Source organism: Mustela nigripes, chromosome 15, assembly GCF_022355385.1.
Source record: "Mustela nigripes isolate SB6536 chromosome 15, MUSNIG.SB6536, whole genome shotgun sequence".
NCBI classification, from domain to species: domain Eukaryota; kingdom Metazoa; phylum Chordata; class Mammalia; order Carnivora; family Mustelidae; genus Mustela; species Mustela nigripes.
In genome coordinates, this window is record NC_081571.1 from 73,149,225 (window position 1) to 73,172,876 (window position 23,652).

At 43.2% G+C, this 23,652-nt stretch overlaps 1 protein-coding gene across 26 annotated transcripts in view; it reads right to left on the bottom strand.

The window, feature by feature from the left end:
• The window catches only part of DOCK9 (dedicator of cytokinesis 9), a 276,869-nt gene that overhangs the window by 103,682 nt on the left and 149,535 nt on the right, over positions 1 to 23,652 (bottom strand). For all 26 annotated transcript variants that reach the window (XM_059377675.1, XM_059377673.1, XM_059377664.1 and 23 more), the window contains exons 5-11: positions 22,262 to 22,331; positions 20,297 to 20,392; positions 19,192 to 19,326; positions 13,641 to 13,815; positions 12,434 to 12,501; positions 1,342 to 1,416; positions 330 to 470 (exon numbers count right to left, since the gene is read on the bottom strand). In XM_059377675.1, the coding sequence (XP_059233658.1) occupies positions 330 to 470; positions 1,342 to 1,416; positions 12,434 to 12,501; positions 13,641 to 13,815; positions 19,192 to 19,326; positions 20,297 to 20,392; positions 22,262 to 22,331 (760 nt within the window). The remainder of the gene's footprint in view (positions 1 to 329; positions 471 to 1,341; positions 1,417 to 12,433; positions 12,502 to 13,640; positions 13,816 to 19,191; positions 19,327 to 20,296; positions 20,393 to 22,261; positions 22,332 to 23,652) is intronic.

Here is a 23,652-nt window from a genome sequence, read left to right on the forward strand (position 1 = left end):
CTCCATCAGGAACTAGGATTTTCGGTCTAGACCGCACTGCAATCGGCACATTGGTGACCTCTGAACAGTTTTGTAAATTATTTTTTAAAAGGTTAAACTACAGGGGCACCTGGGTGGCTCAGTGGGTTGAAGCCTCTGCCTTCGGCTTGGGTCATGATCCCAGGATCCTAGGATCAAGCCCCGCATCGGGCTCTCTGCTCAGCGGGAAGCCTGCTTCCCTTCCTCTCTCTCTGCCTGCCTCTCTGCCTACTTGTGATCTCTGTCTGTCAAATAAATAAATAAAAATCTTTACAAAATAAAAAAAAATTTTTTTAAAAAGGGAAAATTACATTTGTGGTGGGTCCTTCTTCATTTTCTGCAACACAACATTGTAAATTGAAAGATAAATCATTGCACTTGACAAGAATTCTCTTCCCAAACTTCTCTTCAAATGGCTTCACTTCGGGTTCAGCTGATGTGAAGTCAAGCTTCTTTAAAAGAAAATGTACAAAAATACATTATGCTCACATTTAAAAAAAAACTCCTAATAAACACATCCAAAGGAAATTCTGTAAAATATGGAAAAGATATATATCTATATACTCATTTAATCACAACAGTGTTACTGTTTTGTAAGTTTATATAGCTTATAATAATGATTAGATAAATGATGGTATGCCTACTCAATGGGTTATTATACAGAGCTTAGAAATTATGGTTATGAACAACTTCGGTGTCCATCAACAAGTAAACAAACAAAATCTGGTATATTGCCCATACTGTGGATTATTAGTCAGCTCTAAAAAGGAAGGAAATTCTGACACACGTTACAATATGGATGGACCCTGAAAAACATCATGCTCAATAATCCAGACACGAAGACTGCAAACAAAAGTGGGAAAAATACAGCAGAACCATCACGCTCTGGGGGCAGCTCTGGAGGTCCTTACCACGCTGGGTTTGGACTTTTGGGGGCACAGTTGTGGCTCGTATGTGCCTTGGACGAGTCAGGAAACACCACTGCCTGCAAGGAATCTGCAATGATGCTTATTATTTTCTGACGGTCATTTTATGGGGTAAATTATATGTTCTTTGTGGACTCGAGGACATCCTGGATAGATCACTCAGTTTTCAACAATCTACTAAATATGAAACCCTCACAGTCGTTGTGGTATGGTGATGAGATTATGGTTGTTTTTTATTTTTCCTTTTCCCCTGTATTTTCTATATTGTTGTTATGTTGCTTATAAATCCAAAGTAAACAAACATGCAAACACATAAATAAATGAAACATATCATCTGTCAAACATTTTCTTTCCCTGGCTTAGTTTTCAAATGTAAACATTAAAAAATAGTTCGTACCTGGGCATCTGGGTCCAAGTAAAAAAGTTTAACTCTGCTTTCACTTTTCAGTTTGATTTCTGCTTCTCTGGTACTCTGACAACAAGAGAAACAAAAAATAAAAATCACATTAAAAAAAAACCCTCTTTTTACAGAGGTGTTCAAACACATCTGTCCCATCGGGGAGAGCGAGACCACCAGACAACTCCACTCTCATTCTGGAGAATCAACGGCACATCAAGGAACAGGGACAGACTATCAAGTGGGCAGCACATGAGAAGACCTGATCCTAGAGGGTCCAAAACAATCAAAGAAAGTGGAAGAGAATAATTAAGCATTACTACCACTAAAGGCTTCATAAAGCAATGGAAGAGGAGACAGTCTCTGAATAAAGGGGTGGCTTTGAAGCACAAAATTTAGGAAAACACAAGAATTTGGGGCTGAATGAAAAGGCTGCACAGCACAGATAGACAAAGAATGGAAATGAGCCTAGATGGCTCATTGGGCCCACCGAAGACTGAGGTATAAGCCCCGAAGGGAAGGGAGTATGTTTTGAATGGTGGGAGAGAGAAACCGGCAGATCTTGAATGACTGCCATCGGTGTCTACGGCAGGCAGGAGGGGGCACCGCTGATCCATTCAATAAAGACTGACTGAGAACCTCTTATGTGTCAGGCACTAGGGACACAAACATGAATGCAACACAGCACCTATCCCCAAGGAATACTAGCGAAGAAGACCGATTATAAACAGGCGATAAGAATGGCAGAGACAGCAGAAGGCACAGTGAGTGCTAACCTGGCCCAGGGGATGGCAGTGACAGAAGAGTTTCCAGAAGAAGGCCCACCTTGAAATCCAAGAACATCTGGCAGGAAAGAAGGGAGTTGTGCGAGGAGGTTCCTGCAGGTACAAAGCTACAGTCCCCCCTGAGCAATGGTTAAGTTGTTTATTATGACTGAATGCTGGGGCATGACGGGGAAAGTAAAGAGAAATGAATCTGGGATTTGTAGGTTAGGGACTGTAGATCTTCTTCAGAAACCAAAAAATCCAAATGTACTATTTTTAAGCAAAGGAATAAAATAACCAGATTCTGCATTTTAAAAGAACCCCTTGGGCAGGACTGAGGCAGTGGGTTATAAGGGTTAAGGCCAAGAGGCCCAAATGGGCTCTTGATCACAGCTGCCTCCCCCCACCCCACAGCAGAGCCCACCCATAACAAAGCCTAGTCCTCACGTGGGTAGCCATTAACTGAGATCGTTAAGTCAGGAGGAAGGGGTTTATGGAGGTGACCGAGCACAGAAATGCCTGTGGACAGAGAAATGGCACATAAGCACGAGGCAGGGAGGAAGGCTGAAATTACAGACTCGGAGAACATCAGTCTAGAGGGGGGGACAGAGAAGCCTCAGAGTGGCTGAGATTCCCTGGGGGAGAATATGAAGGGGTTTGCAGACAGAAGCCTCAGGGCCCCGACACTGAAGGGATGGCGTGAAGAGAAGCCGCAGAGGAAGTGGGACAAAGGGAGGCAGAGACAGGAGCTGGAGAAGTGGAATTTGGGAACAGAAAGACATTTCAAAGACATTCACAAGATGGAAGCCACTGCCAACCACATTATTTTTCACGCTCGGTGCCTCTAAATCTGTATCCTGTTCCTATTATCCTCAATCTCCATGGTTAAGTCCACAGATTCGGAATAGGATGCCCTCACTTACCTGTTCTATCCCCACAGACCGACTCACATCTCAGCATGTGATGCGGCAGTGGCTGTCAGTGACAGCCACTAGTGCCTAGTGCCTAGTGCCTGTGTCCCTAGTGCCTGACAGCCACTGCTGCATCAGTGGAGAGGGTGGGGAGGGTAGGGAGGGTGTCCTGTCCTCTCTGCTGGTGGCTGAACTTCATCTATTAACTATATTGCTGGATCTCAGCTCATGAGAAACTGAGCAGCTTCCTAAAATTCTCAGTCATGAAGCTGTCACAAGAGTTTGGTTCTCAGCAATGACCCAAACTCTACCACGACCAGATCTAAAAACCAGCTGTCTCTGTCTGGCAAAATGAAAGGACCACCAGAATACCAACTAAGAAACTGTGTCCTAGTTCTAGTTCACTTGTCCCCTAGCTATGTGAACGTGAGCAAGCCGCTTAACCTCTCTGAACTCCACTTCCATTTCTAATGTTGAATAAGATCAGGGATAGAATCTCTTCGCACAGCAAAGTTTATCTTGATCTTCTCAGCGGGAGCTTTAAGGCTTCTAGAGGTGAGCATTCCTACATTCCCACAAATCGTTCGATATGAGCTGACGCAGGCTCTCTCCACACGGGACAGGACAACTTTTTGACTCCATCTTACCAATCACTGCTCCTAACTTTTCACATCAAAAGAGCCAAACATGTGCGTGCAGAATATACTAGCTGAACCCAAAGAATTTGCTCTACTTTGTATACAATCCATGATGTTTCCTACCAAAAACGTCAGTACTAGGTGCTGCAAGCCACCACTGCCAGTCACACATTCTACTTCTGAATTCCTGCTCGAGTCTTCAACAAAGGCAGATCCTGTGATCTCAGACACTACAACAGAGCGATGGATTCTTAATGCAGATACAGTTCCTAGAGGGTTTCTCAAAGATGCTTGTTGTCACAAGCTGAATGTATCCAAGATCAGAAATGAACACAGCACAGATGACTGCTATGAGGTCCATACAATAGAGAACAACCAGGGATGTAAACATATTAAAAGGAAAAAAAAACAAAAACTAGCCAAAATAGACTCAAAGCATCCTGATGTTGCCACTAATATCCAAGGGACAGATTCTTCACTAGAGAAGCCATTTAATGAGAAAGAATGGACAATGTCAGATGCAAAATGACCTAAAAGCCTATCATCTACCTTAGATACATTGACAGCTCCACTATATCACTGATTAAAAGCAAACTCAAAGCTCCTTAAAAGTTCCTCCGATTCCTCCGATTCCTCCCAAGGCTTACAACAAATGCATTAAACAGAGGGGAGGACTGATAAATAGTGTTTGAAGGAATTACCAAGTAAAACATAGGCAGAAAGAAAATGTGGCTTAGGAAAGGCAGGGCTTTGCCCCAGAGCCAGGGAATAACAATTATCTGAAAGGGTCACAATGATAAAAAGCAAATATGTATTGATAAGAGTCAGTATCTCTTGCTAATATTATCCGAAATGCACATGTAAAACTTGTATAACCTTGGGGGGTGAGTCCTTGTATGATCCTTGTTTAGAAAAGGAGACACTGATGGGGCACCTGGATGGCTCAGTAGTTGAGCCTCTGCCTTTGGCTCCAATCGTGGTCTCAGGGTCCTGGGATCGAGCCCCACATCGGGCTCTCTGCTCAGTGAGGAGCCTGCTTCCCCCTCTTTCTCTGCCTGCCTCTCTGCCTACTTGTGATCTCTGTCTGCCAAATAAATAAATAAAATCTTTAAAAAAAAAAAGAAAGAAAGAAAGAAAGAAAAGGAGAAACTGAGCCACAAGGGATAAATACTTTGCTCAAGAATTCAATACAATAGGGGCACCTGGGTGGCTCAGTGGGTTAAGGCCTCTGCCTTCGGCTCAGGTCATGATTCCAGGGTCCTGGGATCGAGCCCTGCATAGGGCTCTCTGCTTGGCAGGGAGCTTGCTTCCCTTCCTCTCTCTCTGCTTGCCTTTCTGCCTACTTGTGATCTCTGTCTGTCAAATAAAGAAATAAAATCTTAAATTTAAAAAAAAAAGAATTCAACACAATTAAAAAAAATTTTTAAAAGATGGAGGAAGAGATCTACAAGCCAATAAAACACCCAAGATTGCCTGTAAACCATCTTTTATCTTTGACAGATTTGATAGGGACAAATCTGAGAGGGACAACAGCCACAACTTGATCCTGTACTTCTAGCCTCCAGAACTGTGGGACAATAAATTTTTGTTGTATATGCAAAAAAAAAAAAAAAAAAAAGAACTCAACACAATAAATGGAAGCCTGACTTCTGAGTCTGCGTGGTGTCAACACAGACTCTTCAACTATAAGACAAGGAAAAAGAATAGATAAAGTATATGAACAGTAAGTCAGAGAGGAAGACACACAAACATCTTAAAATCGAAAAATCTCACTATTAAGCAGCAAAACACAAATGAAAGCAGTGAAATACCATTTTCACTCTCCTGGGGAGGACATAGAAAAATGGGAATGTGAACTGTTATAACATTCTGGGAAGCAACCTAGCAATATTTAAAGCATTAAAAACATAATGACCTCTGACCTAGAGATCCCATTCCACAGACCATCCCTACTGAAATAAGAAAACAAGTATTTAAGCTTATGATACGCCGTGTTGTGGGGAGCCTAGGTGGCTCAGTTGCTTAAGTGTCTGACTTCAGCTCAGGTCATGATCTCAGGGTCCTGGGATGGAGTCCCTTGTCAGGTTCCCTGCTCAGTGGGGAATCTGCTGGTCTCTCTCCCCTAACCCTGCCCCCTGCTCATGCTCTCTCTCTCAAATAAATACATAAAAGCTTTATTAAAAATATGTCATGTTGTTTAGTATGTACTGTTTATAGAGGCTTAAAAAGGAAAATAACCCAAAATGTTCATGAATATGAAGAAGGTAAATAAAGTTCAAAATACCCACATTTAGAATATTATACAGCTATGAAGAGCGAGTAAACTCAACATTTATGGCCCCCAAGGGGCATCTTTACAAGATTTTTAAGTGACAGAACAAGTGTCAGAGTAATGTATATACCATGAGCGTATTTTTTTAAAAAAACTAAAACCACCATATATGTGTGTGTATTTCCATGAGCACTCAGTTTGATGCAACAGGAATTGCTACAGATTAGTATCACTCGTGTTCTCCAGGATGTGGGGATGGACCATGAAGGGAAAGAGTAACTCTATACAACTTTGGATATTTTTACTTATCATAGCCAACGCCTTTATTTTTACTTAAATTTTAGTAAAGATAATAAAATAAACTCCTGTAATGAGTACTTTCGCAATCGAAGGGCCCACAAAATGTAGCTGTAAAAAAATATTACCCCACAGTCTACTTGTTCAGCGCTTCTGGAAGTGACAGAAACCAGCTCTGCTCTTAAAATAATCTGTGGTCAGTCCAATGTTGTGGAGGTAGGAAGAATGAGGAAGAATGGGGCTGGCTTTTCCCCAGACCCTGTCGCTGCCGTCCTGCTCACAACCCATCTAATTACTATGGGTTCAGAAGAAAGGAAAACATGAAGAAAATGGACAATGACAGAGCCGTTTTCTGTGAAAACTGGTACTTGCTCAGAAGTCAAAGAGAATGACTCATCTAAACCAAAGGCTATTCCCCTCACTCCTGTGAACCCTAAGTGTAACCACTAACAGCCCACCCTGACAATGTTTTCTTTCTTGTCTAAGAAGCAGTTATGGGGGCACCTGGGTGGCTTAGTTGGTTAAGCATCCAACTCTTGATCTCAGCTCAGGTCATGATCTCAGGATCATGAGTTTGAGCCCCTTGTCAGACTCTGTACTCAGCGTGGAGTCTTCCTGTCCCTCTCCCTCTGCTCCCTGCCCTCACTTGCACCTCTCTCTTCCTCTCTCTCAAATAAGTAAATAAATAAATAAAATATTTTTTTAAAAGCAGCAGCAGCAGCAATTATGGACCATGCATTCAAGGTGTTTCCAGAAGGACTGCTGTAGGCTCGCACACTCTGTGTCTTAAATTTATCCCTGAGCAAGCAAAACAATTAAAATCCAATGACCATGGCCAGCAGCATCTTATTTTGAAGACAAGTTATCAGAAAAACACTGTGTTAACTATTGGTTCAGTTAAACAGAATGCGTTGGAACAAGAAGACTTAGAAAATTCCTTGGAGGCCAGAATCTATATTTAAAGAGCTGTCAGGATTTGTTTCTACTACTTCCAAGATATCTAACTCCCCACGGCCATTACCTCTTCCTCTGCCTCACAAAGCAATAATAAAGCATCTAGAAAAAGGAGGCCCGGGGTGCCTGGGTGGCTCAGTTAAGCATCAGACCCTTGGTTTCAGCCCCACTCATGGTCTCAGGGTTGTGAGATGGAGCCCCATGTTGGGCTACACGCTCAGTACAGAATCGGCTTGGAGATTCTCTCCCTCTGGCCCTCCCCTCCAATTGCACTTGCTCTCTCTCTCAAAATAATATTTTCAAAAAATGAGAAAGGAAAAAAAAAAAAGAATAAGGAGGCCCAAGAGAGGGAATGCCTCCTGACCTCACGAGCACAACCCCAGCCAACGGCTTTGTGTCATGATCCAAGGACATCGTTGCCTCGATTAGGATACAGGGAAGGAGGCGTCTATTCCAGACGTGGCTTAAAAAAGTCAGAGAAGGTTTCTGCGAAAGTGGCTGGCTGCCTCACCCTCATGCAACCTCAGTGAGACTATGAAGTGGAGAACCAGGACTCCATCCTGTGTTCAGCTGTAAAAGACTGACCTGGAAAGAGAAGTTCACTCACTAAAAAGAAGTTACCAGCTAAGTAAACACGAGCAATTTCGCATTAACAGTAAACAGTGCTCTTCTTTCAGAGCCATGTGGGGAGGCCAAGGTAAGGTGAGTTGCTGTTCTCGGAGTACCAAACAGCACAAAAAGAGAAAAGCTGTGAAGGAAAACAGACAGTGGGAGCACGAGGGTTTTCTTCCAACTTTCCTTAGGAGGTGATATATACATGCCGAAGACAGGTATAAAAAGATAAAGATAAAGATAACCACAGAAAGAAATTACTAGGTAAGTAGCCACTGGGTTTACAACATGATTATATTACCCTTGGCAACATGATTATATTACCCTTGACTTTATAAGAAACCAATTAGCTAACTTTACAGTTTGTGTATTTAATAAAAATGTTGATAAGACTATGTGCTCTGAGATGTGCCTAGGTGGCTCAGTTGGTTAAACAGCTGCCTTCGGCCCAGACCACAATCCCAGGGTCCCAAGCTCCTTGCTCAGCGGACGCCTGCTTCTCCCTCTCCCTCTGCCTGCCACTCCCCCTGCTTGTTCTCTGTCAGATGAATAAATAAAACCTTAAAAAAAAAAAAGACTACATGCTCTGATACTACAAATGCTGTTACATTTACAAAGAACATGTATTCGGTTCCATATTAGACAATAGGAGGAAAAGAAAAAGTTTCAGGGCAGATACACTGGATCTTCAATAAGAAAACAATAAAGATGCTCAGTACCAAATGTACAAGCCACACAAGGGCCAAGAGTACACAACATATTCTGAAAACCTAAGCCCATATCGTCCTTGCCATATGTCAAGGGCCCCTCCATTATATTCCAAAACGAGACCTCAGTTATTTTTGTACTAAAACAACTTCCTGTCACTCATATCCTGTTTGTTCTGTCTGGGTCACAGTGGAAGACAAAAGCCGGGGCAACAGGATGAATGAAGCAGAAAGAAGAGCTGGGCAGAGAGAAGCCCGCCGTCCACTCCCACCGCCAACACGGCCTGCCCGCCGCCACGGCTCGAGTCCTTTCTCCGCAGCTTGCTTCTCATCTCCCGCTGGACCCTTCCCTACCGCTCCACTGCCTCTTCCCAGCGCTGACCTCTTTGCCTCTTCATCCCGATTAAACTGCCCTCCCTTGCACAGGTGCGCACACAGGCTCTCCTTCCCCTCCCTTCCCCCGCCATGTCAACTTCGGATTCTGCAACTACGGAACCGTTCCTCCTAAGATCAAGAGGACCCGTTATTAGTCAACTCCCTGCTTCCTTAACAGCCACAAAAGGCCCCCACCCTGAAACACTGGAGAGGGTTATAAATTAGGCTACAATTATCCTTTATGCTGGGGGCACCGTCGGGCCGGGGCTCCCCCAGCTGCCCCCCAACACCACTACCACGCCCACACGAGCATCACGAGCGGGACAGCAGCATGTGGACTGCGTGACAGCATGTCCTCAGTGTCTTTATTCTTTTAATTTCTCCCTTTGAAAAGCTACTTGCTGCCCTTTATCTACCTTCTTAAATAGAAGTTTTTTTTTTAAAAAAAAAACAGTTAAGAGCTAAGGGGGAAAATAACAACAGTGAAGCCCCTTATAATACTTTTTTCGGGCTTTGACCATGACCACAGTGAGAAATACGCTTATATCACAACCCAATACATACACACATACCACATATTTATGTTTTTAAAAGTATTATCTATCGCTGGGCTCCCTGGCTGGCTCAGCTGGTATAGCATTTGACTCTTGATCTTGGGGTTGTAAATCTGAGCCCCCACTGGGCACAGAGATTATATAATTTAAAAAATTTTTGTAATAATACCTGTCATTATTGAGGGCAGCATAGTTAATGTTTTAAATTCAGTTCTACTCCATTCGTATTTAAAATATCTGGCGCACAGAAAGCTGAGCTAAAGAAGCCTGATGCGTACTGTACAACCCACTAATAGGAAGAACTAGAACAGTCACAACTAATCCACAGTGACAAAGGTGAAAGCAATGGGGTAGCAGCTGGGACAGGTGGGCAAAAGCGTCCGCTGAGGTGCCAGAAATGTGCTATGTGTGGGCCTGGGTGGTGGTTATGCAGATGCAGAAATATGAAATCCACTGAGCGATACAACTAGTGCTCCTTGTAAGTTCTGCTTCAATAAAAAAGAAGACTGAAACAAAATAAAATGAGATGGGGGCTGAAACCAATTAAACTGATTTAACCAATGATTCTGTTCTGTGGTTATGCAGTCTGAAAATAGTCCCAAATACATATGTAGGTATGTTATCTCTATATTCTCTCATATATACTTTAAAAACTTTCCTAGGTCCTAGGACTGAGAAATACTGAATTATTATGCTGACCAGGCCCAGGTAGGCAGTGAGAGAAGAAAGGAGGGCACAACTCCTGTATGTCTTCACGGGGAAAAGAAAAGTATAGATTTTTAATCAACATTAGTCTTCTCCTAGGTGTCCCCTGTGTTCAACCAGTAAGTGTAGGAAGTTACTTCTCGAATTCTGGATTGCAGTGCACATGTCGGTGACTTCATAAAACAAGTCCTAACACTTTGAGAAATTATGAGCCCCCAAACATCCAGAAACAAAAAAGCAAATCTCCATGCAAAATATGACACACAGAAGTTCACAGCACAAAAACACATACACACAGGCCAAAACCCTTCCCAGCTGAGTAGGAGGTTACAATGGTGGTGCTAAAATTAGCTTTAATAGGCAGGTGCTAAAAAGATACTGCGGTAACAGTCAAGTCTTGAAGAAAAACAATACTCTCAAGTCCTAGCCAGGGAGGGAGATTTTACATTTTAGAATAGCCATGTTGTCTTAAAGTAAAGGTCAATGCTGAATGCGAGTCTATTTATAATCGTATATAGATAAACCACGTTTTCTATTACAGTGTTTAAGATGAGGGTGTGTAGGGTCTCTGTTTCACTGTAGTTGCAAAGAAAAAGAATAGAATGGCAGTAACAGAGCAAGAATATAAATGGCCAGAGAAAACAAAGATATTTCTCTCATTTAAAAGAGAATCATTCATAGATAAGTATCCGGAGACAAATACAAGGATATTCATTGTAGCATTGTTCGTAATAGAAAAAAACTGGAAGAGAACAGCTAAAATGAAATGCTTACATGGCGCAAGAAAAGGGATGAACTAGTCTATAACCAGTTTTGATGGATCTCAAACACAAGGCTGAATCAGAAAGCACGTGCACAATCACATTAGCATTCATATGACATTTTTAAACACATGAAACACAACCATATGTATCATTATGAAAGGTACATGAGTAAAGATAAAGCAATAAAACTGAAGCAATCCCAGAAAATTCACAATAGTGACTGTCAACAGTTGAGGTCGCAGGGGAGGAAGAATGGTGTTTAAAAAAACTTCAAGCACAACTGGTGTTTTAATTCTTTTAAAAAATATGGAAGCTAAAAGGACAATAGATTAACAGCATTGAATCTGGGTCGTGGGAATACAGACGGTTGTTTTGATCTTCTTTGTGCTTTTCGTTAACTTTCACATTTCTCAAAATTATTAAAAACAGATAATAACTTGTTTTTTCATTCAGAGTGACCCAGGAGCAATTTATAAAACTCAAACTCAGTAAAGCCTCTTTGGTTTAGTGGCAAGACTGCCACAGACCATCCTCTTTGGAAGTGTGTCTATGGACTTGAGAATGGGGAGCACATGTGTGAACACAGTGAGTACCAGCTTAACATGGGAACCTCTGGGGCACCTGGGTGGCTCAGTCGGTTAAGGGTCTGACTCTTAGTTTCAGCTCAGACCATGATCTCAGAGTCGTGGAATCAAGCCCAGCATTAGGCTCCTTGCTCAGTGCGGAGTCTACTTGAGATCTACAGACTCCCCCTCACACTCTGTTCCCCCAACCCCTCCCTACTTTCTCTCTCTAAAATAAATAAATAGGGGCACCTGGGTGGCTTAGTTGGTTAAGCGTCTGACTCTTGATTTGGTTCAGGTCATGATCTCAGTGTCATGAGAGTGAGCCCGACGTCAGGTTCCTTGCTCAGCACAGAGTCCGCTTGAGATCCTCTCCCTCGGCCCCTTCCCCACCCTCCCCACACTCTCTAAAATAAATAAATGGGGCGCCTGGGTGGCTCAGTGGGTTAAGCCGCTGCCTTCGGCTCAGGTCATGATCACAGGGTCCTGGGATCGAGTCCCACATCAGGCTCTCTGCTCAGCAGGGGGCCTGCTTCCCTTCCTCTCTCTCTGCCTGCCTCTCTGCCTACTTGTGATCTCTCTCTGTCAAATAAATAAATAAATAAAAATCTTTAAAATAAATAAATGAATAAAATCTTTAAAAAACAAAACACAGAAACCTTTATCGGTGCATTTTTGTTATTTCTTCAATACCTGTGATTTGGTATTAAATATTATGGAGGGGCAGGAATAAGGAATAATAAAAAGAGAATAATTTATAAGGCACTTTCTGGAAAACAGACTAAAATTTGACTCAGGTCAGTTTTTAACCTCACTTCATATTCAGCTCAGAAAATAGAAAAGCACAACATCTTTTTAATGACTTACTACAATGTAACTGTTGACCATTTCAACAGATTCTATCCTGGACAGACTCAGGAAATGAGAAATATTTCAATACCAATCTACAAAGAGCAGAAGAAGCAGATGATATTACCTTGGCAAGTTCAGGCAGGTAGCTATCTAAACCAGAACCAGAACCTTCCAATTTGCTTTGTTCATCATCTGAAATTGCAAAACAAATGATTTGAGTCACTTGTAATTGAATGTATTTTATTTAAAGCAGGAAGTCAAAGGCCACTTCTCCTTTGCACCCTTGAACACGGCAGTTTTCAACTCTGGATGCCAATTAAAAACACCTCAGAGCTTTTTAAAAAAATACTGATGCCCAGGATTGAGAGTCAAACATTTAATAACTGATAGAGTATGGACACTGTCTAAAAAGAACAAAGCTCCAGCCCACATGGCCACATCGATCAGAGCCACTCAAAGTCAGGCCTGCCCAGGTCCCACCCCAGGCCAACTGAGTCAGGGTCTCTGGTGGGACAAAGGAAACAGAATTTGTTTGATGTTTCTAGGAACTTCTAAGGTACAGCCAGGGTTAAGAATCACGTGTCTAAGGGCTTAAAATAAAACATGAATTGTCGGGCTCCTGGGTGGCTCAGTGGGTTAAGCCGCTGCCTTCGGCTCAGGTCATGATCTCAGGGTCCTGGGATCGAGTCCCGCATCGGGCTCTCTGCTCGGCAGAGAGCCTGCTTCCCTCTCTCTCTCTCTCTCTGCCTGTCTCTCCATCTACTTGTGATTTCTCTCTGTCAAATAAATAAATAAAATCTTTAAAAAAAAAAAAAAAAACCATGAATTGTCAAGAACATAGCCAGGTTTTTCCCACCACATTGCCCATCTTAATTCTGTCTTTAAAATTCTAAAGGATTAAGATTAACGGTAATAGAAATATCTATACTTAGTATTTTAAGTGCTGACTCTATGCCAGGAACTCAAGATACATAATCTTATTAAATCCTCCCATCAACCAGCAAGTTCCATTTGATTCCCATTTCACAGATGGGTAAAACCAAGGTCTCAGCTTGCCCAAGGTCTCAGAGCCAAAAAACACTGCTGCTGAGATTTGAACGCCCATCTTCCTTTCTGCCTCCTCAAAGCCATGGTTCTTCCCACTACATGATTTCCTGGTAAAAATGTTGTCAGGGCTGTAAATTCCAATGTAATAAAACCCTCACTGACAAGCCCTCTGCAGATCTCCCATCTGTCCCAGTGCTCACTTACCTGTGCAGTATGTCTACTTCTGTGTCCTCTGACAAAAGTAAAGACACCAACTTTGTTGGTGAGAAAGTGGATCTACGTACCTTCATGAGAGTCTCCATTTCGCTTTTCTTGCATTGCAGCTTCAAAGTTGAGCTGGAGAATCTTGTTTAGAATTGTGATCCATTCCTCCATTTCTGCTTCACTGTCTGCTGCCAAAAGGTAACTGCTTTTGTCCTGCATCTTGAGCTCAAAAGCAAACCGCCTGACTTTGTTGTTCTGAAATTGAAAAGGAGTAAAAGAGACACATTTTAAGAGAAGGGGAATGGCCTTAAAATTTTTTCTCTTTATTATTGACTGGCGGGTGCTGCCTCATTGGCATGTGGGGCAAGCCCCTTCCCTGCAAACCCCATCACCATCTATACCTTCCCTGCTTTTACTGTCTCCATAATTTTATTTTCCCATATGACACATTATGCATTTTACATATTTATTTGTTGTGTCTCCTCAAATGGAACAAGAGCTCCTTAGGACGGAGATTTCTTTTGTTCAAGGCTACAGCTGTGTTTCTGGAACACTGTCTGGCACACAACAGGCTCTTGAAAAAATATTTATTGAATGAGTGAAATTTCACTGAAAATTTTCAACTCCTCCAGCTCCCTTTTTTAAAAAAATTTTTGATGAAATAGTGTGTCGTATCATATTTTTAAAAGTGAACCACAATTTAAAAAAAAAAACAAAACCATTATCTATCGATATACTTGACTTCCTTTTCTGGAACTTTCCCATCATTTTTGAGTCACCAAAGGTATTTGGATACCATGTCTACAGCCTTCCCTCTTGCCTCCAGTTTTTATATGTATAAAATGCCCAGCTCCAAATACAAAAACAGAAGCCACATGCTTTAAATGATGAGAATGCACGTGCCTCATGTCAGGGTTTCTCAACCTAGGCACTACTGATGTTCAGGGCCGGTAATTCTTTGCTGTGGGAGCTGCCCTATGCACTGCAGGATGTTTAGCAGCACCCCTGGCCTTACCCACTACATTCCAGAAGCATAATCCCAGTTGTGAAAATCAAAACATGTCTCCAGATAGTAAAAAACCTCCCCTGGTGAGCAAAACCACACACACACACACACACCCCCACCCACACACCTCACCAAGGGACAGCACTAGACAGAAGCTCAGCCCAGGACTGAGATTAGGTCCTTGCATGCACAAACCGAGGACAACCTGTAGGGGGCAGAGCAGCCCAGGCCCACTAGATGCTGGCGGGTTAGCGGCAGTCCCCTAGGGCTGCTCAGCATAGGTGGCAGGGATAGGCTGACCCTCCCCAAGGCGGGCTGTGTTCTTTGGAAGTGTACTTCTCAGACACACACAGCATGACACCACGCCAGGCAAGGTCAAATTCCCTCGCACAGCCTGCCCACTGTGGGCGCCTCCCTTCATGTCAGGGCCAGAATCAGACAGGAGTCAAACGCCTGGCTGTGAAATGGGTTTTCTGTTCCACTCACAGCCATGAAAATAAGTTAAAAGTTGGGGAGACGTCAGGTCTTGGTCTGCACTGTTTCTCTTTATCAGCCTCAGCATCCTGATCTGAAAATAAGTCTAATCAACTTCAAGGTTTGAAAATGCTTTTGAGGCCTTAAGATTCTACACTGGGATTTTGTTCAGGAAAATTCCAGTTTATGCATTTCTTTGAACCCACAGCATTCATCAGCTACTTTTTTAAAATTACGATGTCCAAATACAATTTAAACACACACACACACTAACTGTTGGCACTTAGCTTACAAACAAATCTGGATAAAAACAAATTACTTAACATTTTTGAATCCTTGGTTACAATTCATTAAACACTTAACACCATTGGCCACGTCTACAAAAAGCCTATAAAGAAAGCGATGTCCCCTGAAGTCAGAAGCTCAGGTTACAAAGGCCATGGCAGGACAGAGTGACAGCCCAGGGATGCCAGAGGCATCTTGCCTAACCACTGTGACACAGGTGACCAAACTCTTAATAGATTTAGGTTTGTTTTAAACTTCTTTTAAAAGTCAATGCCAGAAGATTTAACTGAAAAGTAACTTAAAAGGTCTCTCAACTCAAGAATACAAATGAAACTCCTACTTGAAAATCCCACACAAGTTAATTCACCGTCATTGACAATTCACTCTGGTACCGCCTACTTTACACTGTGAATAAACTATTTTGATGCAATCTGGTTTCTACCAAAGCTGCTTTCAGCTGTGGGGGGGAAGGGGGGTCCACCCACGTGCCAGTGAGCAGTTAACGCAAAGGTAATTTTCAGTGAACGTTGTTATCTGGTGCGATCACCTTGATCTAAGGCCCCAAAACACCTTCATGGATTCCATTATTTGGAGGGGGGTATCTCCTGAGTAGTGTTTTGGGTTTTTTGTTTTTAAACTGGTTTCCAATAATTTAAAATACCAAGGTTTAAGTAAAATTTTTTATTTCTGGATTTCGTGGGGCAAAAAAAATTAAAAAAAACCCAGATCACTTGGCAACCTTGAGCTGGTAGTTCTGTCCAGCAGCATCAGCCACAGCTGAAAGGGACAGGCCCCACAAGACGGGGCTATTTGTGGTCCTGTTTGTCATGGTTCTCAGCATTCCCTCTTACTCTACACTCAGGCCTCTCCTTTTACTTAGTTTTCCTGCTTGGCTCCTGTAGACATCTGAGTCTGGACCCCTAACTTCTGTGGCTGGGCTGATGACATAACAGGATCTGGATTTATTCTTCCATCGTTAACTACTAGAAAACAGAGCAGAATCGATGAAAACAACTGTCTTCAGATATCTGACAACAGGTAGGGCAGGCGGGGGATCCCTGATGGACGGGAAGTAAATGAGGCGAGCCCAAGCAGCACCTCAGCGTTCCACTAGAGGCGGTATCCGTGTTGCAGCCCAGGAAGGGGAACCTGGAAGAGGCCTGCAGTCTCCCCGAGTTAATGAGACTGACCAGAGTTCAAAAAGACCAAGATACAGGACACAGTTTCCAGAATGAGAGCTCGCCCGCAGTTTGTAGCACGTAAGACAAAAGAAACCCCAATTTAGTAGCAAACAGAGGCACACATTCCTCACGTGTACATTTTCTATTTGCACGTTATGCCTTAACAAAAAAAAGTTTACCAAAAAAATCAAAATGAAACAAACTAACCTAAATTTCAGGTCCTTCGTGGTAAAGAGAAGATGGAGAAGAACAGGGATTAAGAATAGCTTCAGACCCCCAAAGGAACATGAGCACCCATAAGATAATGGAGTGTCTTCAAATTCTAAGGTGAATTTCACCTTGGATTTCCACCTTTCAATCAAATATGAACGCAAAACCAAAAATATTTGCAGGTAAGTTAACGCTCAAGATATCAGCAACTCAGACGTGATTTCTCCGGAGCTACTTGGAGGATGTGTGCCTCCAAAACAAGAAAGTCAAAAAAGACTGAAGAGGACACGGGATTTCGAAAACAGGCAATCCAATGCAGGGACGAAGGCAGAGAGTGTTCAGAATGACGGCTCTCCAGAGGCCGAGAAAGCAATCAGTCTAAATTAGAGCAGGAGGGAGGCCTGTGGGAGCTAAAATGCCATCTTCCATCACAAAATGTCCACAACTGTGGAATAAAAACCAGCAGAAGTGCCTCATCCCGCATTAAGGAGGCACAGCCCCAGGAAGAAGAGCAAAAAAGGTGAAAGTGATCATTTCAGGGGGGTGAGGAGTGGGTGGGGCAGAGGTATGGTAAGCAGGAACGTGCCTATCCATATTGCCTTTTCGCACTGACTGTTTGACCCAGAGGAATGTATTACTGGGCTAAAAATGCAATTTAATCTTACACATGTGAGTACATACACAAGCACACACACCAGAGAGTCAAACCAGACAGCTGTGTCTCCAACCTCAATCACACTGGCCCCACAAAACCACCTTTCTTATAGAACCGAGCTTCGGGCCAATGTCATCAGCCAACATTGAGTCATTTTTAGGACAAATTCTCTGATAATGGTGACTGCTTCTATTGTGAGGAGTTGTCAAGGAGATTGTTCATTAATCGCACAGAGCCCTCTGTCTAAGGGCCCCCATGAGAAATGTCTGAATGATCTTCATTCTGGGATGGCTCGGACAGCTTCTGACTAATTGGACTGTTTGCAACCGTGTGCACTGTGCTGAGCGGGTCTCCCAGGGAGAAAACACAGAGGCCAGTTTGCCACCCACCCACAGCAGGTGTCAAGTCTCTTTAACACCTTTGCTTTTTTTTCTTAGCTAATTCCTCTCATCTCCTCCCTACTCCCCTTCCTGCTTTCAAACCTACTTCAAATTCACAGGACCCTGTGTTTCATGGATCCTTGTACATTCCTGCCTTAGATCTTCCTGGAAAGTGGCCGGGGAGCAGGTGGAGGGGTGGGCAGATTGGGAAAATGGCAGCTTGCTTTCAAAGACAATTCGGTTAGGTATAGAAGGACCTACATCAAACTGGTAACAGCAGCTCTGCGAGAAGTAGAGGGACTAGGATGGAGAGGAACCTTCAGTTTATCTGCACAGTCTGGTATTTTTTATGAGTACATTATAATAGGAGTGCATTATGCATGATCACAAATAATTTTAAGAATGACTCTACAATTGGAGCGCCTGAGTGGCTCAGTTGGTTAAGTGTCTGCCTTTTGGCTCAGGTAGTGATCTCAGGGTCCTGGGATTCAGCCCCGCATCGGGTTCCTTGCTCATGCTCACTCACTCACACTCTCTCTCTCTCATAAATAAATAAAATCTTAAAAAAAAAAAAAAAAAAAAAGAATAAGCCTGCAACTGCATTAGTGCGGTAGTAACAAAAATATCTAATACTGGCTGAATTCTTACCATGTGCCAGTACTGTTCTAAGCTCTTTCAGGGAGAGGCAGAGAGGGAAGCAGGCTCCCCGCCAAGCAAGGAGCCCGATGTGGGACTCGATCCCAGGACCCTGGGATCATGACCCAAGCCGAAGGCAGTGGCTTAACCAACTGAGCCACCCAAGCGTCCCCTTTTTTCTTAAAACTCTTTATGTACATTAATTAATCCTCTAAGTAACCGTATTTGACAATTATCCGTGTTTAACAAATGAGGAAACTGAGGCATAGAGAGGATCAATGATGTCTCCGAGATGACACAGCCGATAAGTGGTAGAGCAGGGATCTGCCCGCAGTCTTATCTCAAAGCCAGTGTTTTGTGACCACCCGCTATTGGTACTATGACCGTAGTGGTAAAAGTCACGAATGAGAGGCTAAGAACTGTTCTGGCTATTTCCGAATTAATTCATCCAGACCTCTCAACGTACCCTATTAAGGAAACACAATCATTATGCACATTTTACATACGAAGAAACTTTTGGTAACAGCCTGTCCCAGGTCACACAGCTGCAAAGCGGCTGAGCCACGTCTGAAACACAGGAACTGGCACGCCAGGGCGGTAGGCCCACTACAACAGTACCCAGCCGGCCTTCTGTGCCAGCTTCCATCATGATGAAAAACAAGTCCTTACTCACCTGACAGGGAGCTATTTTATTCCCACCCCAAACACTGCCACTCTTGGAAGCGTGTGCTTAACTCTGTGCCTTCACAGATGGCACTCTTGACAGATAAGAAAACTCCAGGACGGAACCCTAATCACAGTTACCTGAATCACGCCCATACAGGAATCCAGAAATATCGATCCTTTGGGTTCTTTGGAGATCTTTTCATCTTTATAAAAATTCAAATTGTAGGATCCATCACCAAGTTGAAGCAGGTGGAAAAACCGTCTTTTAAATGACTGAGAGCAGAACACACACACAGAGCTATTGTTCCAAAATGAAAAGAATCCCAATGTCTATCGATAACCCACAGCTGCATACATACGTAAAAACCACTTCTGTTCTCTCCAAAACCAACCCAATTCTGGCCAGCGCCCCAGGTAATGGTGAGTTAAGACTCTCCATCACATTTAATAATTTAAGTACATTTAAATTCTGAGGCAGTGGTTCACTTAACATGCATGGGTCATTTTTCTCACCCACAGAATTTGATATTTTTACATAACCACCCAAAAGCAGTGCAGTGAGTTCCAATTTGGGATGCAGCACAGAAGGATGGAAACTTTCTCAGCTCCCCAGGGTCTCTTGCTCACACAGAACAGGAACTTTTCTCTGCCTCGTGACACTGAATGCTTTTCCAGCCTCAGGATCGCCACGGGCAGCAGTTCCCGTGAACTCTTTTTCATCTCCCTGCTCACCCTCCCTTCCATTACTTCTCCCTCTTTATTATTTATCCTGGTCTTTCTCTGGTCCTACTTCTCTCCTGAGTGGCTTTTTATACCACTTTTGCACTTCTCTTCACAACCCCCTTCGAATCTAACAGTCTTCCCTTCCTCAAGTTTTGCCTTTCTGACTTTGTCACAGTAGACCTCTCCAAAGGGCTTAGGGTTAGCCCCTGGGTGACAGGCCTGGAGGAGCCCTGCAACACCCTCGGTGTGCACCCATGGAAGAAAGCCCATGCTGGTGACTGCACCCTCCCACCAGCCCAATCATGGTCTCATCACGCGGGTGGGCGGAGGGGGCAGCAGAGAGGTGGGGGGAGATGGGACGGTACCAACGGGGCTTGAGCACCAGGAAGGCATCTTACTAAGCAGCCAGTGTCACTGTTGTCAGGAAGAACAGCATACCCATTCATTTTGAGCTTTATTCCCAAGACCTATAGCAGAAAGGGCTTAATGAGCAGGGAGTGCGGGGGGACGGCCGCCTTACCCTCATGGTCACGCTTATCGCACTGTTCATGTTGCCTTTGTACAACCAGCCGTGCTTGGTGATCCCGCCCTTCTGAGAGCCAAGAGAGGCAGCATCCTAGGAGAGAAGGCAAACCACAGTCAAGCTCCTCCTACTACTAATCCCACTTGCTGCTGAGTCTGGTCAACAGGAAAATCATTCCATCCGTGCCAGGCTGCCCCACCCAGCCCTTTCCCTGGAGTCACCACCTGCTACAAGTCACCTTAGAGTCCACTTGGCAGTCAGAGAGAGGGAAAAGTCTAAATTCCTGAAAAAGCTGTAGCCCATTAAAAGGCAAAGCTAGCTCCAATCCAAATTTTTAAGTATTTAATGAGCCACAGAAAGTACATACCATACTTGACCGCTCAGGTTGTAAGGTCTCGCCTGGTTTCAGGAAAAATGTTTTCAAATTATACTCCCCTATAATTGGAGGACAAAAGCAAATTCCTGGACAACTTCCCAGAGGCTCAGTTCGGGGGAAGGTGAATGAAGAAAGAAAGGAAACAGGAGGCAACAGAGAGAAAGAAGGGATGAAAGAAAGGGCGAGGACAACAGCACGGAAGGAAAGACCGACCGAGGCACAGAGCCAACGGGGAGGAGGGGTCAGAAAAGGGACACAGCTAGAAACAAAGAGACTCTCTGCTACAGGTTGACTCGAGCTGTGGGCTCTGGTGTAGGGAGGCGAGCATGGGGTCGCTGGGTGCTGCTGAAAATATGTAAGGCATTCACGCGTACATCAGACAGACAGACAGATGACATGTGTACACACACACACACACACACAGTGTGGCCAATCTGCTGCACGCCGACTCAGGGCCCTCCACACTCTCCTCATGAGGTTCCCTTGCAGTCTCCTTGCCCCTCGAGGGCAGAGGCCGCTGGACACTTCAGTGCGGTCAGTGGGAAGAGAGGGCCACACAGAGTCACGTTACCTGGCTCATAACTCCGAAGACTAGTCTCTAAGAATCATCTTTAATTGCTGTAATCAAGTAGACAATTGCAGAAAGACCCATCTTAGGTTTTGTTTTAGACCATCTCAATATTCGTATTGGTGGTTTAATGTTCTTATTATTAGCAATAAGAGAAATAACTTACCTGTCCAGGATTTTACTGTTTGTTGTGTGCCTTTACATGCATTATTTCAATTGGTTCAAGTTTGTTTTTTTTTTTTAAACTACTAATCAGCATCAAGTTTGGGGTTTTTTTTTTTTTTTTTTTTTTTAGCATCTTTTCATTTTGGATGACTACTTACTCTTCCGAGAATTATTTTGTGAGTGGTTTCTAAAATAATTTGCTACCATGGATGCTTTAACATTCTTGAGTGGCTGGTGTTATGGTTTAGCTGATAATCAATGAACCAATCAATCAATAAGGACATACCCCTACCCAACTCACAATGAGGCATCTAATAGGGAGAATGAGAAATAGATAAACAGGTTGAATCAACTTTTTAGTAGGTCTCTTGTTCAGTCATCTTAATGCTCAGTTCTCTTTATGCACTTTTCCAAGAGCAGGGGGAGTGGGCTTGTTTAAAGAAAAGACAGAAAAAGCAAAGCTTCTTGGTACCATATACTTCACTCAAAGCCATTACTGAGGAAAGAGCCATTTAAAGTCTACTGGTTTGTTTCAAGATATTCTGTTGAAAAACAAGTTAAACTTAAGGTCTAAGTAATCTTGATATTTTTTAACAATGTAGCCAAATCTTATCCAGGCCTTTGAAAATGATCTCAGAACAAATAAACAAGACAAGAAGAACTTGTACCACTAAACAGTCAAGTTGAAAGGGAGACTTTATTTCAATCAATCCAACAATACATTTAAAAAAAATTCTTCCCCTGTTTTAAGAAACAGTTCAACTCCTCTTTTGGCTAAATGCTGGTAATTTTCCAACCAATCTTGCAAATCTATAAACAAAATCAAATTTTAAATCTGTAAGCGATCACCTACCTCATCTTTGTCAACCTCCTCATCAACTTCATAGACATGAACTGGAAGTTTATCCAACTTGGCCACTTTGCTTTAAAGAGAAGAAATAAATTTGTTTTATAATTGCATTTCTTCCCCGATCAGAGGAACCACCATTTAACAAATCCAAAGCTGGTCCACTCAGTTGAAGAACAGAATCAGCACTACTGCTTTGCAAAGTGGGTGATCCCAGAGATAAAAAGCCCCCAAAAGCCAAGGAGAAAAGCTGGCATAAATATACTAACAATGGGGAAAGTGTAGGGGCTTCTGGGTGTTTCCATTGGTTGAGTGTGTGTACTCTTGATTTCAGCTCAGGTCTTAATCTTGGGGTCATGATCAAGCCCCACGTTGGGCTCTATGGAGCCTACTCAAAAAAAAAAAAAAAAAAAAGTTGAAGTCTACTAATAAATAAGACTTGATAGAATAACTTTTTTAAAAAAAAAGATTTATTTATTTGAGAGAGAAAGAGAGAGACCACGAGCGGGGGAAGGGGGAAAGGGAGAATCTCAAGCAGACTCCACGCTGACCTCAGGGCCCAACTTGGGGCTTGATCTCACAACCCTGAGATCATGGCCTGAGCCAAAAATCAATAGTCAGACACTTAACTGACTGAGCCAGCCAGGCACCCCAGTAGAATGACTTTCAAAATGAAGTTTATAAGAGAAAATGGGAAATGGGGCCATGGCCTTCAGAGTGGGAGGCCCTGCCTTGATGACGACAGTGTTAACAAAAGCACAGTAATGGCGGCCAGCATTTACTAAACAGTATGATCTAAGCACTGGGCTTCACATGTACTATCTCCTTCAGTCCTTTACATGATGGGGGCTGGTGTCTTGACAATAGACAAAATGACCGAGATTGACAGAGGGCAGAGTGAGCAGAAGATGCAGACAGAGTACAGAATCTATGTTCTTAATCACTGTTAGAATCCTCCCTCTCTTTCTTACCACACAACTGGAAAATTATTAATGCCAAAGATGAAATCGACCAGTGGTGAAAGGGTCTCTCTTCCAGGAAGTTCACTACATCTCATAGTCTGTTCTACGATAGCCAGGAGAATAGTGCGAACCAGACTAGCAGTGAATAGTTATCCAATCAAATGGAAAGGGATAGCAGGGATAGTTATCCAATCAAATGGAAAGAACTTAAAAAGCCCCAAGTAAGTACTGGGTAAGTATAGAACTAAGGAGCATACCCATCTGGAGAAGATAATGTGGGAAGGGAGTGATTTGAGCTGAGGTTCAAAAAGAGTCCATCGGGAAGTTGGCTGAGCACTCTTAAGGAGTGGCTGAACCACACAAATAGGAAAAACAAACAGCAGGGAATAGTTTCAATGGTTCAAACTCACAGATGCCACAAAACACAGAAGAGAA